Genomic DNA, 17678 nt, shown 5'->3' with positions numbered 1-17678 from the left:
CGAGTTAATACATATGTATATGGACATACGCATAAGTATGCGTGTGCGTTACATATGCGTAATTTTTAATAAAAGTTAGACCTTCGAAATAATGTATGATAAAAATTAATCATTTTGTTTATTTGTTAATGTGTTATTATAGATAAGTATAGTAATATAAGATATTTAATTTTGTAAATTTTATGACAATCCATTTTTAATATAGATTTTTTATCGTGTTACGAAAGCAATCCTTTTAATATATCTCATTGATACGATATATATATATTTTATATATATATACATTATATGTATATATTATATATATTATATATTGTCTATCAATTGTTTATATACGATGTTAAAATATTAACATACTACTGATCGTGAATTTTGTTAAAAAATTGATAATATATTATATTACATTTTTCATATAACAATTACAATTTTTTAGTACATATATTTATATTATATATATATATGTATATATATAATATATATAATATATATTATTGTATTTTGTACAAATATTATTATGTACAAATGTATTTTGACAAACAAAATTCACTTATTAATACCTTAATTAGCGAAGTATTGTGAAGATCAAAAATCAATCGAAGAAAAGGAAAAAAAAAGAGAAAAGAAAAAGAAAAAAGAAATCCTTACCGAAAGCATTCTGGAGGAATGTTGAAATACGTAATTAAGAACTGGACAAGGATCGGCGAACATAGTGTTAGGAATTAGATCGACAAACGTTTTCATGAGATATTGTCTCTTCGAAATATTTTTAACACTATGCGCGATTTTCCAAGTTTTTCGATGAAAATATTCTCAAATGTTGTATCCTATTGCGCATTAAAACCCGACCGAAATTGCGTGTAACAACGATTCGATTCTCGATTCGACCGTTCCGAACGATCGAAACGTTCGATACTGAGTTCGGAGGCGAACTTACCAGCGGATTTCTTTAAATGGCCGTCGTGTTGAAAGAAGTTTGTAAGAAAAAACAGAGAACTTTACTCTCTCACTCTCTCATATTCTCCCTCTCCCTCTCTCACTATCTCCCTCTCTCTCTCTCTCTCTCTCACTCTCTCTCTTTCTTAGTGTGTATACTCTTTCGATTTAATGTCAAGTACGTATAAATTCCATAGAGTAGCAATGGGGATCCTCGACGACCTTGAATGCATTATTCTCCAATCAAGATCGTCCTTCGATCTTTCTTTCCTTCCTTCCTTTTCTTCTTTCTTTCTTTCTTTCTTTCTTTCTTTCTTTCTTTCGACGCTCCGAGGTGTAATTAACCGCGAATTAATGAACTCTAAGTAAGTAAGAGAGGGCTTTTTATGTACACGAGTAAAAAACTCTTGAGCATTAAAACGAATAATAATAATAATAATAATAAAAAAAAAAGATCAAGAAGTTATTCTTTGGTTGTTTACTGAATAAAAACAGTCGATAGATATTTGTCAACTATTTTCATTTTCTCTATCGTTATATTTAAATTAAGCATAGTCGAATATTTCGAATATGTTACTCAGTTTTTTTAACTTACATTGTTATTTCTTTTAAATAAAATATGTATTTATAAATAGTAAATATTTTATTTTATTTTTATATTAAGCTGGTCAATAAGTAAAAATTTTTCTTTTGATTTTTATTTTCTATATATGTATATATATTGTTTATATACGATAATGAAATAAATAAATAACGATGAATCTAATACAACATACTTATTATGTTAATAATACATCTTTACATATCAAATACATATTATGTTAATAATTATATCTTTGTAATATTAATTTAAATTATATCTTTTTGAAATAAATGAATAGTATAATATAAAATAGTCTAATACAATAGTATAATATCAATTTGAACAATTAGTGATTTCGAAATATTCAATAAAAAATAATAAAAATACAATATTGCTTATTTAAATATAAAATATTGAAAAATTCATGTTTCATTTATTGAGTCAATCCAATAATATTTAAACAATATTATAATAATATATATATATAAATAGTAATACTCTAAAAAATATAATTTAATATTATTCGATTGAAGAGGATAAGAAATATTAAAATTTTCAGTATAAATTATTAATATTCATTTGGATATAAACTACTGAAAATTCTGACGATATTTATTTATCAAATCGAAATATATTGTGTATAATCGAATGAATATATAATAATGAAATGAAATAAATAAATGAAATAATGAATGAAAATAAAAAAAAATAATAATACACAAAGAAATACAGTTTAATAATTAATTGATTTGTTAATTTAATAATAATTAAATTAACGAACCCATAAAGGCATAATCACAAAATTTGGAATAAAAAATATTGAAAATAAAGTGTTATTTATTTAATACCAAATACTCCACAAATTTTGGTATTACTTTTATTGGCTAATCCAATAATATTCGAATAATATTAACATGTTTATATATATATATATATATATATATATATATATATATGTAAATAAAATAAATAAAAATATAATAATAACATCTGAAAGAAAAATTGAAGTAATTGAATGAAAAGAAGCTGAGTTGAGTCGTGTTCAAATAGAAGGAGACAAAATTACGAGACTGTGTCAGAGTTATATCACATTAATTAATTATTGCTACCATAACAGGTAGAAAACAAATTACTTTCGATTACGAATTAGGTGCTCTGCTCTATCGCTTAGTCGAAATTTCCTCTTGATCATATTCAACACACACTAATAATCGCCATAGAAAACGATAATATGTAACAGAGGGGACGAGATTAATTTCCTCCTACCAATTAATTGCTATGTATATTTATGTAATCTCAAACATACGTCTATATGTATGTATATATGTATCTATGTACATAAATAGAAGAGAATATAAATGCGCTATATATATACCTAGTAGGAATATGTTCCGCCATTTTCGATGAATTACGGACAAAGTGACAAAGTTAAAAATAAGAACTTATTACTATATATAAAGAAGATCGTCTTAAGAACATTCTGAAAAATTTCCTTGTAAATATTCTCCAAAATTTCTATTTGATATATATATATATATATATATATATATATATATATATATCATTGAGGCGGTTTTTATTAAGTAAACAAGCAAATAATATATATATATATATATATATATATATATATATATATATGATTTTCCTGTAGGAAGGAAAAGAAGAAATAAATAAAAAAGAAGAAAAAAAAAAGGGACAAGTTCGTAAAAGGTATTAAAAGACGACGAAGTAATGAACATAAACTTTCAAGGAGATCAGGAAATGAAAGATTAAATGCGAAGGTATCCGTTATTGACAATCGCCGAGGAAAAGAAATAATAATGATAAAAAGAAATGGGAAAAAAAATAAATGAATAAATAATAAAAAAAAAAAAAGAAAAAAAAAAACAAGAGGTTCAAAAAAATATAGGGAATCGCAAAAATGTTCATTGAAAATTGTGAAAATCTTATAGCAATCTTTCGACGTTGAATAAATATGTTATTGCAAGGTCTAAAAAATTTTCCATTCTCAAAAAAAGATCTATATACATGTAAACAAGTTTTAATAGAAACTATGTAATTGTTATCTAAGTTGTTGCGAAGTCAATAATTTTCCATCTTTAAACAAAACAAAAATAGAAAAAAAATATATATATATATATAAACTATAAAATATAAATTTATGTAATTATTATCGATAATCAATTCGCTTTATCATTGAGTATAGCATCGAAGTTATTAAACAGGTTTTGAAGAAAAAGAAAGAGAGAAAGAGAGAGAGAAAATAAACAGAAAATATAAAAGAAAAACAGAAAGGGAATGTTATCTGAATCGATAATGGCGGTGTCAAGGGTTCAACAATTCGAACAATATTAAAATAAATGAAGGAAACATGATTATGACTCGCATGATTTTTAGTGCAAGGATGAGAACACGTTCATAAAACGGTTTATGTTGATAAATAAACTTGATAAACTATAAATGATGTATGAATGATTTCTGTGTAATGAGAAACGTCTGATAATCAGGTTAATACCGGCAAATATATCTGATTATGCGAGAAGGTTCGCAAATAGAATAAATGTCAAAGATTAAGAGATATGGTCAAAAAAGTATATTGCTCGTTTTTTTCTTTCTTTTTTCTATATTTCTTTCTTTCTTTTTTTTTTTTTTTTATTAACGTAATTGATGAACGTATCATAACTTTTTTCACCTCGTTTCTTATTAAGAAGCATGGACAAATGAATCTTTGAAATGTTTCTTTGACGTCAGATTTTTTCTTTTCTTTTTTTTCTTTTTTTTCTTTTTTTTTTAACTTTCCTTCATCCTTTCTTAAATCCTAAATGTCGATGGAAAATAAATGTGTATGATTATTCTAGGAAACGCAAGAAATAAAAAAAAAAAATAAAGAAAAATAAAAAATAAGAAAACAAAGCAAGAGAAAAATTATCATCGTACTAATTCATTTTTAAATAAGACGTATTTACATAGATATATATGCAATCATATAAACGGACATACATACATATGCCGTTCATACGAACGTAAATACATAATACGTAATGTTATAAAAAAAAAATAATTAAATATATATATATGTATATATAAATGTACGATAAAACTCTTCCTGGAAACCAAAATGTAAATAAAAATAAACATCTCGTATATCATAACGAAGAAACCAGCAAAAGAGAGAATAAATAAATAAGAAAGTACATTGACCACCAATCGCGAATTGACCTGTCGAGGAGAGAAGCATTTAAATATGAAAAATAATTCATCCCTTTTAAACTATAAAAGAGGTTCTTCGAGAACACGTACAACGAGGAGGGATTATACAACAGCAACTCGAACCCGTTTAAACTCTTAACTATGTACAGAAACCCGGTAGCCTGGGTTACACACTTGGACTACTGTTGATAAACTGTAACCAAGGTAACCCGTTCTGGGAGCGGATATAACATAAAGCTATAACGTGAGTGGGATAATTTCTTCGCTGTGAGCCATGTGGTTCTCACTATCAATCAATCCGTTCACTTAATACTTAAGTTCACCAGCTACCACTTCAACCAATTATCCATAAATAAAAAGAAACAGAAGTTGTGTGGCCCGACAGGTAACGATGATGTTGAATAGTGTGGGGGGGGGGGGCGGAGCTCTCGTTTTTCCCTCTTTTCCTGAACAGGTACAGTAAGTAGTAAGACTAGCTGAAGAAATACGAGAGTTGAAACGAGGCGACATTTATTCTATATGTATGTAATATTGTCGTATACAGTATAGAGCGAACTTCACATACTATAAGTACGTTCGATTAAACGAGTCAGGAAATATAAACACAAATGCATGTGATAGATAGGCCACGTGATCGGATGCAGGAGCGTATTCATAATTATTAGATATTTACAATATTTGTCATTCGGGCAGTCAAAACAACTCATTAACAATGGACCTACATATGCAAATTCATTTCTGAATGAATAAAATTGATTATCATCGTTAACCGATCAATATCTAATAGTCTCACATGGATTTATCACGTATCTACCAAACAGTCGTTTTATTTACTTTTATTGATTTGTTTCATTGAATGGTAAACTCTAATAAAATGTCAGTGAATATTAACGTAAAATTGTTGAAAATGAATGTAGGATTGTTGCACATGAAATACAATAAACGACTGAGAGCTTAATTTTTAATGGGTTCAAATTCCATGCAATAATTACATATTTATTCGATAATCCTCAATTATCGTTTGAACAATTCGATTATCAGATTGTAAAAAAATATTGTTATTAGATATTGAGAAGAGAACACGTGCGTCGACATTTTCAACGTTCATTATAAAGATAAATACGGCGATAGAAAATTAAAGGGGATTTAAAATTAACCATACATTGAGAAAAATGTTTCTGGTATATCGAGGATTTACTATACGACGACATAATTCTCGTCGTAACATCCGTAGTCGCAACGGACATAAATCGTAAAAGAAATCATGTATAATCCGTTCAGGAATAGTTTACGAAGTAAGATGTAATATAATCTATTGTTAGAAAGATAAATATTTTTTTTTAAATCTTGTTCCTTACATATTTCAAAATGTTGTATAATTGCACAATATGCTATATATATATATATATATATATATATATATATATATATATGTATGTATGTATGTATGTATGTATGTATGTAGTATACGAAATCAATCAGTGAAATATATCGAAACGTAGATATAATTAATTATAAAATAGATGATTATTAATTTGAGAAATACCGATTCTGATTGCGAACAGATCCTACGAAGGAACGAAAAAGAGAGAAAGGGAGAAAATAATCGAGAATCTTGATTCTCTAAAAGATTAACACGAACAATATTTTTCACATTAGAGAGCAACAGATTTAAAATTTTTGTTTCTTGGATCATTCATTTCTATGAACTGATCGACAACATTGAAAAATGTCTTTAAGCCTGTCGCCGGTAAGGATAAGCTTTGACGTACAACATTATTTTTTACCGTCCGTCAAACGTGCATTGCGGCGGATATATGTGTATTTTAAAAGTAACAATGCACACAAGAGTGCAAAGTAATTCAAAAAAGAAAAAAAAAAAAAAAAAAAAAAAAAACAAGTGAAAAAAAAGAAAACAAGTGAAAAAAATGAATGTTCCTTTAGTATTCTGAAAGGAAAAAATGTAAACATAAAAAAAAAACAAAAACAGATAACAACTATTACAATATTCAACAGGCGTTACACCCGGCATCTCGAAAGTCGCTAACTTTTCAGTCATTCCTTGCAAGAGCCATCTAATACAACACACACATACGCGGACACATACGTGCAAACACACACTTATAAGAAAAACAATGATTCTTTCTTGTCAAGTCGTTCACTTGATGGCAATGAACAATGCCATAGCGTTTAAAAAAAAATCCCACCCGTTAAACAAAACATAAACAGTAACACATTGTTAATATACCGTAATGAAATGTTATAATAAATGTCTCGAGAGATCGAAGTGACTCGATTATTATAGATATGTATGGTATGTATACATCGATGTGCATACAATAATTGTATGTACAATAATATATGTCTGTTTTACTTATAAGTATATATCACATATCTTTTTCGATGATCTTGGACTTTTGAGCGAAAATTGCAAAAAAAAGAATAAATAAATAAATAAATAAATAAATAAATAAATAAATAAATAAATAAATACAAGATTAAAAAATATATTTATCTGATACTTTGAATATCATATATTTATGCTGCAATGTAATTTCGATTCTCGATTGCTACAGATTACAATAATCACACCTGGGTAACCCTGTTTTTCGATCGAGTTAAATGGCAGTTACAATCCCTGCGCTTGAAAACGTTCCACCCTTCTCTCTCTCTCTCTCTCTCTCTCTCTCTCTCTCTCTCTCTCTCTCTCTCTCTCACTCACTCTCTCACTCTCTACCATGACGTGTTCAAGTTATTTTCATATGGCAGCTCCGAGAAAGCGAATCGTGGAGTTTTAATGTAGACCTTGCGGAAGTGTCGACGGAAGCGTTACTAAATTTGTCCACTTCTGAACAAAAAAAAAAAAAAAAAAAAAAGAAAAGAAAAAAAAGAAAGAAGAAAAAAAAGAAAGAAGAAAAAAAAAGAAAGAAGAAAAAAATTGTCCATTCCTTGAATATTCACGGGGAAAAAAAATCGTACTATGTATGGTGAAATTTAAATAAATCAAGTAAATGAATTTAACTCTTAAAATTAATGTCACCGCAATATCATAATGTATTAATATTTAATTCGCAATGTGATGTACGAGCAACGATGTAATTTATTTTTCATGAAATTTCATAATTATGATTTAGGATTATGTAATTTTGTCGTCCATTGTTGTTAGAACTTTAATATTTATTTGATAAGTGTTAGTATAATTATTTTTAATTTCTAAATCTCAATCGTACATGCGTGTGAACTTATTATTTCTTTTTTATTTCTTCATTCGGGTATATTTTTAACGAGCGTCTAAATTAATTTTATTCGAATGCAGCAACGACAAAAAAGAAAAAAAGATTTTAATGATTGCAAAAGAGAATAATTTCGCAGGAATCTCTCTTTCATTGCAGATTTGTATCAATTGTAAAATACAATGTAAAATTTAATATTCTTTCATATTTTATAAATCATATACATAATATAATTATAATAAATTGATCAAAAAGGAGAAAAAAAAGAAAGAAATATTTTTACGTCCATTGCAAATTAAACACGTCATAAGTAGTTCCTTTCTAACCAATAATAAAAAAAAACTTAATTAATACATTTTATAGTCATACTTAGCATATCATGCGTAAAAAAGAATTAGAACTATGCTTGTTGATCCATTAAAAGATCTCCTTCGATCGCCGCCATCTTATAAGAATTAGGATGACATCATTTTTTTATGATATATAATTAAGAACAATATGGACATTAAAATCTAAGTGTTCTACATATATAATTGAATAATTTTAACACATGAACATACATTCATATATATATATACATACAAATATATATATATATATATATATATATATATATATATATATATTTTCATATATATATATTATATAAAGACGAGAAATCGTGATTTTTCGTTTGGTTTATTTTCTTTCGAGTCGGCGAGTTCGGTGAAAGGTGAATATAGGCACGACCAAGACCGGTTGTTAATAGCTATCGTAGATATGTATATCAACGCGTTTTCCACGGCGAGTTGCTCCGAGATGGTATTAAACGAGAGTGCACGAGCGAATGTCAGAACAGATTTTATTACGATAGTTGAACAATTTTCAAAATTGATCTCATTAATGAGACAAATTTCTGCTAATTAGTATTCAGATTACTATATATATATTACTATATACACATATATATATATATATATATATGTGCTAGTAATTGTAAAAATATCCTAAATGAAAGATACATAAACGATTAATAAAAAAAAAAAATTAAAAAAGGACTAAATTCTTTTCTATTATATTAATATAAATAATAATATACATACATGTATATATGTATATGTATGTATTTACGTGCCATATAATATATATTCATGTTTTATTAATTATAAAATAAATAAATAGGTCAATAAAATTCTATTTATTACTTAACTAAGTATTATATAAATTTCTATAAAATTCAAGGAAATTAGAATTCTTAAATGATTTACTCGATTTAACGATCTTATCGATCTCATTCAAAACAATTATATATCATTTTATTGGAATTCATTTCGTATTAATCGTTATTTTTAGTATACAAATGAATATGAAGTAATACAGATAAATAGGATAAAATTGTAAAGATCGATTTGTCATCGAAATAAAATAATGAACATATATATATATATATATTACGTATATAATACGACTAATATAATAATACATGAGTAATCGCTATTCAGCGTATTTCTTGGAGATATTTTGAATGGATTCGATTTTCGTGGAGAGATAAGAATCGTAAATGCGATAAGATCGAACATGTTCTACAAAATAACTATCATGTATTTGAATCTTTATGAGAGAGAAAGATAGAGAAAGAGAGAGAGAGAGAAAAGTATTATCACATATTATTCGATAATCTGTAATTATAAAAATAACTATACTTATTTCAAAATAATGACGTTTATTCTGAATAATTTCAAACGAAAGTGTAATATTTAATTAGTATGAAACGAGGTGTCCACGATTTCACGACAAATCACGTGATGTGAATTGTGCAACCGGGTCATGACCGTCGTTCTCGTTCGAACGAGTGAAAAAAAATAAAAAAAGAAAATAAATAAAAAAAGGAAGAAAGAAAAAAGAAAAAAAAAAAATTGAAAAATTATCAAAAATATCGAAATGCTTGTAAATAAATAAATAATAAGAAAAAATTGCAAAAGAATATAATTATTATAATCTAAAAAGATAGTTTTACTATACTTTCGCATTTCTGTTTGAGGAACTTTTTGTGATTTTAACGAGAAAGAAGAGATCGGGTGACGACGGAAGTATATAAATATTTGTAAAGAAGAAAAAAAAAAAAAAAGAGAAAAGAAATAATTTGCGAAAGGAATATAGGTAAAACGATTTCGACAAATATTCTTTGAAACGTTTTTCTTTCGTTTTTTATCTTCGTTTTATATTTGAAAAATTTTTTCATTTAAATAAAAGAAAAATTATTGACTAATAATAATAAATATACGAAGATATCTATATATAAAAATAGCTATCGATTAGGATCGTTTAATTTTTTCTTTTTCTTTTTTTTCTTTTTTCTAATTGAAAAACTTTGCGATTCGAATGAGAAATAAAAATTCGATATAGAACATTTATATATAAAAAAAATAAAATAAAATAAAATTAAAAAATAAATAAATGAATAAATAAAAAAATGTAAAAAGAAAAAATATTTACTCGACTAACGTAAGATCATTTCTTCCTGTTTTATCTTTATTTTCTATTTCAGTTGAATTTTCTAATCTAACGATGAGCGAGAAATAAAAGATTAAAAAATGATAAAAATACGCAGATATATATTTATATAAAACAAGAAAAAAAATGGTGTGAGTGCAACCAAAAAAAAAAAAAAAACAAAAAGATAATTATAAAAAAAAAAAGAGAAGATTTAACATTTTCCTTGGTTTACCTTCGTCTTTTGCTTGAGAAACTTGGAGATCTTAGATATAGAATTCGGAATCTTTGGCTTCGGCATCTTGATGTGTAGACTTTTAATAGAAATAGAAAGAAGACAGTTGTCGTTGCTTTAACTTCGTGAATCCTTCTATCATAAGCGCACGGTAGTCTTTTACTTTTTCTCTTTCCCCGGAGAGTTAAAGAGAGAGGAAGAGAGTGAGAGAGAGAGAGAGAGTTAGAGATCAAGATAGAATAAAACTTTGACGTCAAATGTACACTTGGAATCGCACCAAATAGAAGAGAATGCTACGATATATTTCCTCACATCGTTACTCTTTTATGTACTCTGTCAGACGACGACGATGTCGACAACGAAGCTTCTGTTGTGCATCGGGCTTCGTTTATTTCAGGTTTCATTCGGTACAAAATGAATCTTTCTTAGAAATAACAACAAATACTTTTCGTATTTAAAAATTTATCCCTCGTTGAACAAAAGAAAAAAGGAAAAAATCTAATACGATTATTATTATTATTATTTATTTATTTATTTATTTTTTTTTTACTATTATTTTTCACGTTATTTTAATATGACGATCGATCATATAAATGTTCACGATCAACGCGTTTTCATCTCGCACGTAAATTATTATTATTATCTTGATATATCTTTCTTCCCCTTTGTAATCTTCTTCGTCTAATCTTTCTCTCTCTCTTTCTTTCTCTCTTTCTCTATTCTTTCAATCGAATCACATTTATCTTCTCGAACTTTCCGTTTCCCTTTTCTTTTGCAAAAGCAAAAAAAAAGAAAAATAATTTCCCAACAACACAACAACGTGCGATAAGGAAGATGTCGTGATGATAATTTAAACAAATAAACGAAACAAATAAACAAAAAAGAAGCAGAAAAAGAAGAGAAAAAAAAAAGAACAGACAAGAAAGTTTATAACGAGATTCCTTTATACTCTTTGGCTATGCACGTGACTCGCGCGAAGTCGGAGTGAGTACTGAAGCTTTGAGCCTGAAACTTCGGGGTGAGTCTGTGCGTTGGAATAGAACAAAGCATGTGTGTGTATGTATGTAATGTGTGTGTGTGTGTGTGTGTGTGTATGTGTTGTGTATGAGGGAGAGAAAGGGAAAGAGAGAGATAGAAAAACAGAGACAGACAGAGAGAGAAAGAGAGAGAGAGAGAGGGGAGAGAAAGAGAGAGATAGGAGAGTTTAAAAAGAAGGGAGGAAATGGAAGGGGAAAAGCATCGATGTGTGTACCATTTACATATAAACACGCATATATGACACATGTATACGTATATTGAGTATAGAAATATATAAGAGGCCGGCGAGTTTACATGACGATGCGCATCTTCGATTGCGCAGCACGTGCTGATCGGCAGTTCCATTGCCTACTCACTTTTCTTCTTCGTCCGATGGAAGAATAGAAAGTGGGGGGGAGGGAGGTTAAGAGATCACAGCTACACGCATCCACCCACACTTTACTTGCCGGTCTCTCTCCCTTTTCCCATCCGTTCAACTCCCATAACCCTTTTTTCAACACTTCTCACTCTTTCTGTCTCACACACGTGACCTGACAAGCGTATTACCGTTCTCGTACCGTTCGTTTCATGGAAATATGTCTCGTCTTTTCTTTCTCTCAATTGACTTTTTTTTCTTCTTTTTTTCTTTTTCTTCTTCTTCCTCCTCTTTCAGATTAGGTTATACAGGATTTTATATCTGGGTTAAGATCAATCTTGAAAAATTGAACCGTTCGATCGATTTATTTCATCTATTTTATTATTGTAAAGATGGTCGTATATACGCACACACATGTATGTACGTGTATTATAATGTATTAAATATATATTATATATATCTTTATATTTTATAATATATATATAAAATATATATTTATACAATTATCCCTATATTTTAAAATATATATATATATATCTTTGCATTTTTATCTTTTATATTATATTGCATATATTATACATAAAATGTATACTTATAACACTTAATATAGAAAATCTAAAAAAAAATATATATATAGATATATAATCGTTTAAAAAATATTGTTTAATAGCAAATAATGAAAAATCAGATTAATATCATACTTCATTTAAATAAGCCGCATGTCCTTATAGTCTTATTAAAATAATATCCGATGTATATATTCGTATAAAAGAAAACGATGACTTTTTATTATCCGTGATATTTTTAACTTGTTAAAATGAAATGTTAATGTAATCCATAATTTTTTAAAGAATAATTTTCTTTCTTCCGTTTTTTCATTCTTTTTTTAAATGTCATCTTATTTTACGATATGTGTTGCATAATTAACTAGAATGACACAGGAACGACCCCATGATGAAAGTTTCTCCGTCTTTAGAAAAAGAAAAAGAAGGAGAAAAAGAAAAAGAAAAAGAAGGAAATAAAGAAAAAAAAGAAGAAGAAATTGTTAGGAGATTATGATAATTTCTTGAAGGTCATTGTTCGAGGGGATAAATATCCATAAATATTATGAACTTTGCTTCTTAAATGATTTTTTTAACTTTTTCTTTTTTTTTTTTATCTTCATCGAGACTAAAGGATAACCCAAAATATTAATTAACGTACGATCGTACGATTTTTTTTTAGATAAATCGTAAGTCTCCGTGTGAAAAATAGTATTAATGGGAATGAGAACCCCTGACGTTACATCTTATCCACGACCATTGATACGGGCGTATATCGCCTGTTGGAATACGTGAGAGTATGCAGTCGTTTATATTTTATACTAATTACTATGTCATAAGTATCTATGTTATACATGTGTGTGTGTGTGTGTGTGTGTGTGTGTGTGTGTGTATGTGTATATATATACTTATGTGTGTGTGTTTATATATGGAGAATATCTATATTGAGAAATATACATATAAGAACCGAGACATATGTGCGAAAAATCTATGTGAACATCGGAACGGTGAAAGAAATTAAACATCATTATCAGTGACGTATCAACTTCTTTAAATGATCTGTTAGGACATTTCTGGTAAAGAACATTAAATTAAATTAAAGCCACTGATTAAACTTTATACAGATAAGCACGGACATGATAAATGAAAATTTTTCCTCTTTTTCTTTTTCACTTTTCACTCCTTTTCTTCTCTTTTTTTCTTTTTTTTTTTTTGTTTCTTTTTAATAGAATTTTCCTCTTCTCTGTTTTTTTTTATATTAATAAGTATATATATATATATATATTTTTATATTATTTTCGATCGAAATATGAATTACTAATTATATTTAGAAAATATATTTAATGAAATAATGAATGTTACGATATTTTTTTTTCTAATTTTTTTTTCCTTTTTTTACAAAAATAATTCGCACATTATTATGTTTCGTTATAAATATAAAGTATAATTGGAAAATATTAAACCAATTAATTAAAATTTGAAGAGGGAAAGAAGAAATAAAAAGATCAAAGAAAAGAAAAAAAGGGAGAAGTAAATAATAAAATACATGGAATTTAAACGAATCTGTTTTTTCGTGCTGTGCCATGAGAGTTATTCAGTTCTTTATCGAACGTGCTCGGACAAAAAAAACAATGACTGGACCTTGGATCAACATCGAACGATTGTAAAAAAAGAAAGAAAAAAAAGAGGAAGAAAAAGAAAAAAAAAGAAAAAAAGAAAGAGAAAAATGAAGAAGTCTCTTGGATTCTCCTCATCTTCTTCAACGCTATAAATCGCAACGCATTATGAGATATCGCAGAAAGAAATGTTAAGAACGATAAAAACCTTCGAAAAGTTTGAGAAAGTTTCGAATGATTATATTTTCATGATTTTTCTGATCTAAAGAAAAAATAAGGATAAATAAATAAAAAATAAAAATACATAAATGAAAAAGAAAGAAAGAGAGAGAGAGAAAGAGAGAGAGAGAGAGAGAGAGAAAGAAAATTAAAGTAAAAACAAAACAAAAATTATGAAATTATTAAATTGCAAATATTTGTAATCGTTCCAGAGAAAAAGATTAAAAAAAATAATTAAATAAAATCAAAAAGAAAAAAAAAAAAGAAAAAAACAAAAACAGAGAGAAAAGAAGAAAGGTAATGCAATCGTAAAATTAGAAATATTTTCATGAAAGGAAAAAATAAAAAAATGAATAAAAATATTAATATAATAAAAAAAAGTAATACTAAATATATTAAATAAAATTATGAAAATATGAAATAATGTATAAAATAAAAATTATTCTTGACCATTCCAGATCTTTCAATAATGTTTTATTCTTAATATATCTTCTCTGCTTACTCATTAAATGATAAAAAATTAAGCAGAGACGATAATACCTTTAACGTTTCAAGATCATTAGATACGAAACATATGTGCGTACGTGTGCACTGGCATTCATGCGTTCTTTAAATATTCACGCATACATACATATGTATGAAGTATGTAGGCATGGAAATCCACAGAATTCCACAGGAGAAAAACAACTTTCTATTTTAAGTACACACTTTTGCGTGAGTAATCTGTCTTTTTGACCTTTTTTTTCCTTTTTTCCCTTCCTTTTTTCCTCTTTTCCCTTCTTTTCTTTTCTTTTCTTTTCACGATTGCATTTGGAACGCCTAACTCGAGAGAAGTTTATTTTATTTGCGTGTAGGAAAATTACATTTGCCTTAGACAAATTTCTCTCCTTTCAATTGAACAACACCAAGTGTTCCAATATGCGACAATATTATGTAAGAGCTTTGTGTGAAAGTTGTTAACATTTTTCTTCATTTTTAACTCTCTTTCCTTTTTTTGTTCTTTTTATCCTTTTTTTTTTACTTTCAAGAAAATTCATTTCATTCATTAAGTTATCGTTGATTTAAATTTATATAAGAATTATGATAATTATACTATAATTATACTATATAATAAGTATAATTTAATGTCAATTAATTTTTATACTAATTATTATTTTTTATGATTATAAAAAAAATGTATATGCTTTATGACTTCTCATATTTATCGTTATCGATCCGTATATATATACACACACACGCGCACACACACACACACACACACACACATATATATATATATATATAAAATTAATTAAATTAAATTAAATTGGAATACATTGAAAATGCGTGACGGATTAGTCTTTAAGATAATCCGGATCATAATCTACATGTTTGACCATTGAAATAAGTTGTACTTATCGTAACGACTATGTTTATTTAGGTCATGGTAATAACTTAATCTTTTATCATAAAATGTTAATTTTAAACTTTAGTTCTATAGATATAGCAATACTATGGTCAACCATAAAATATTTATTACTCTTTTTCCATGCTTTTTATTTTTTTATTTTTCATGATTTTATATCAAATATAGTTTGTGTGTGTGTGTGTGTGTGTGTATGTATGTGTATTTATACGTGGTGGATTAGAACTAAGACGTCATCATATCAAATATTTATTCTTCCAAATGTTATCATAAAATGGACGCGGGTTGTGTACCATTAAATAAAGTTAGATACGTAGTTATCTATTGTTTTCAATCGTGAACGTACAACTACAATAATATTTATACCATGAATACGAAGAAACTTTTATTCTTGTGAATCTAACATCTATTTTTAAATCCATTTTCAGTGTTACGATTAAAATCACATTCAAATATTTATCAAACGTCTTCCTAACTTCAATTTAATATGCATTTAACAGGATTTAGTATCTATCTAGTTCATACGATATTCTTTCTTAAATTAATCATTAATTCATTCTAATAACGATTTTCCTCAAATTATTAAGATTTTAATTTATAAAGAGAGAGTGAGAGATTCTTTTTTGGATTTTTTAATTCCTTCTAGTTCGTATCATTGTATATTTAATTTGTGTTTTTCGTTCATTTAACATCTGTTCATTTAATTCGCATAATTTTCTTATTTTAATGAATTTCATTCGTTAGGAGTTATCGTTAATTTAAGTTTATATATGAATTATGATAATTGTACTACATATAATTTAATGTCTATTAATTTTTATTATTATGAATTAAAAACTTCTTCTATTTATCATTCTTCGGATGTAAAAAAGAAGAAAAAATTCACCAATAACGATTTTTTTACCGTGTAAAAAAATTTTTTTTTTTTTTTTAGAATTTTTCTTTTGAATTGAAAATTCTATTTGCATATAAGTATGTATAATTTAATTTCTGTCATATTTCATTAAAATTATTTTTATCTCGTTTGCATGATTTTTCTTTTTTTTCCCTTTTAATTTTATTTTAAAATTAATTACGAATTATTCTCGTTCTGATTTAATCGATCGTAAAACGCATATTACCAGAATCTTGATTTGCATTCCAATTCTGTATTTATATCCGATCTATTTATAATTTAGTCGTTTCATTAAAAATAATTTCTAATCTGATTTTCGTACGAATTTGTTTCTTTTTTTGTTTTTCTTCTTCTTAATTAAATGACACATTTGTATCATTACTGATTCTTTCGACGTAGAAACGTATCTAATACCAAAGATTTCTTTGCTTTAAAAAAAAAATAAAAATGAAAAAAAAAAAAAAAAAAAAAAGAAAGATATTGATTTAGACATAAGTTTCTTAACTTAATTTTTTTTTAAACTCGAGGCTGGAAGATCGATAAAAGAAACGAACGATTTAAAAATATCGGAAGAGACTTTGGGAGAAATCGTTAACGAGAAAACACTTTTGTTTATACGAAAGTCCGACCACCGGAAACAACTCTAACTTCGTTTTCATTTTCATCTCCGTCAGTTTTTCTTTTCGACGAAATAAAATACGTCTTTGGGGGTGATAAAATGAATGAGGAATTTTGGCAGCAAGCCGAGTGAATGCTTCGCGTACGAAGGTTGAAAATTTAGAACGCTAAGTGTCCTCGAATTGACGTGGGACAGAATTCCGAGATGGAAAAATTAGCCAACGTTTCTTCGTACGTTTAAAACGAGATAAATCTTCTCTCTCTCTCTCTCTCTCTCTCTCTCTCACTCTCTCTCTCTCTCTCTCTCTCTCTCTCTCTCTCTCT

The 17678-nt window shown here is 27.0% G+C and overlaps 1 protein-coding gene across 12 annotated transcripts in view; it reads right to left on the bottom strand.

Annotated features, from left to right (window-relative positions):
• mtd (TLD domain-containing protein mustard) overlaps positions 1–17678 on the bottom strand; it is a 196766-nt gene that overhangs the window by 11674 nt on the left and 167414 nt on the right. The window contains exon 1 of one of the 12 annotated variants that reach the window (XM_035863755.2): positions 10667–11640. The exons of 10 other annotated variants lie outside the window; for them this stretch is intronic. In XM_035863755.2, coding sequence (XP_035719648.1) covers positions 10667–10732 — 66 coding nt within the window. In that variant the 5' untranslated portion in view covers positions 10733–11640. Of the gene's footprint in view, positions 1–645; positions 926–10666; positions 11641–17678 lie in introns of those variants that run through there. One more of the 12 variants, XM_035863754.2, reaches the window with a different exon arrangement.

This window comes from Vespa mandarinia, chromosome 7 (genome assembly GCF_050613455.1).
Source record: "Vespa mandarinia isolate Hongniang chromosome 7, ASM5061345v1, whole genome shotgun sequence".
Lineage (NCBI taxonomy): Eukaryota > Metazoa > Arthropoda > Insecta > Hymenoptera > Vespidae > Vespa > Vespa mandarinia.
Note: the sequence above shows the minus strand (reverse complement) of the source record. Positions and strands in the feature narration are given on the sequence as shown.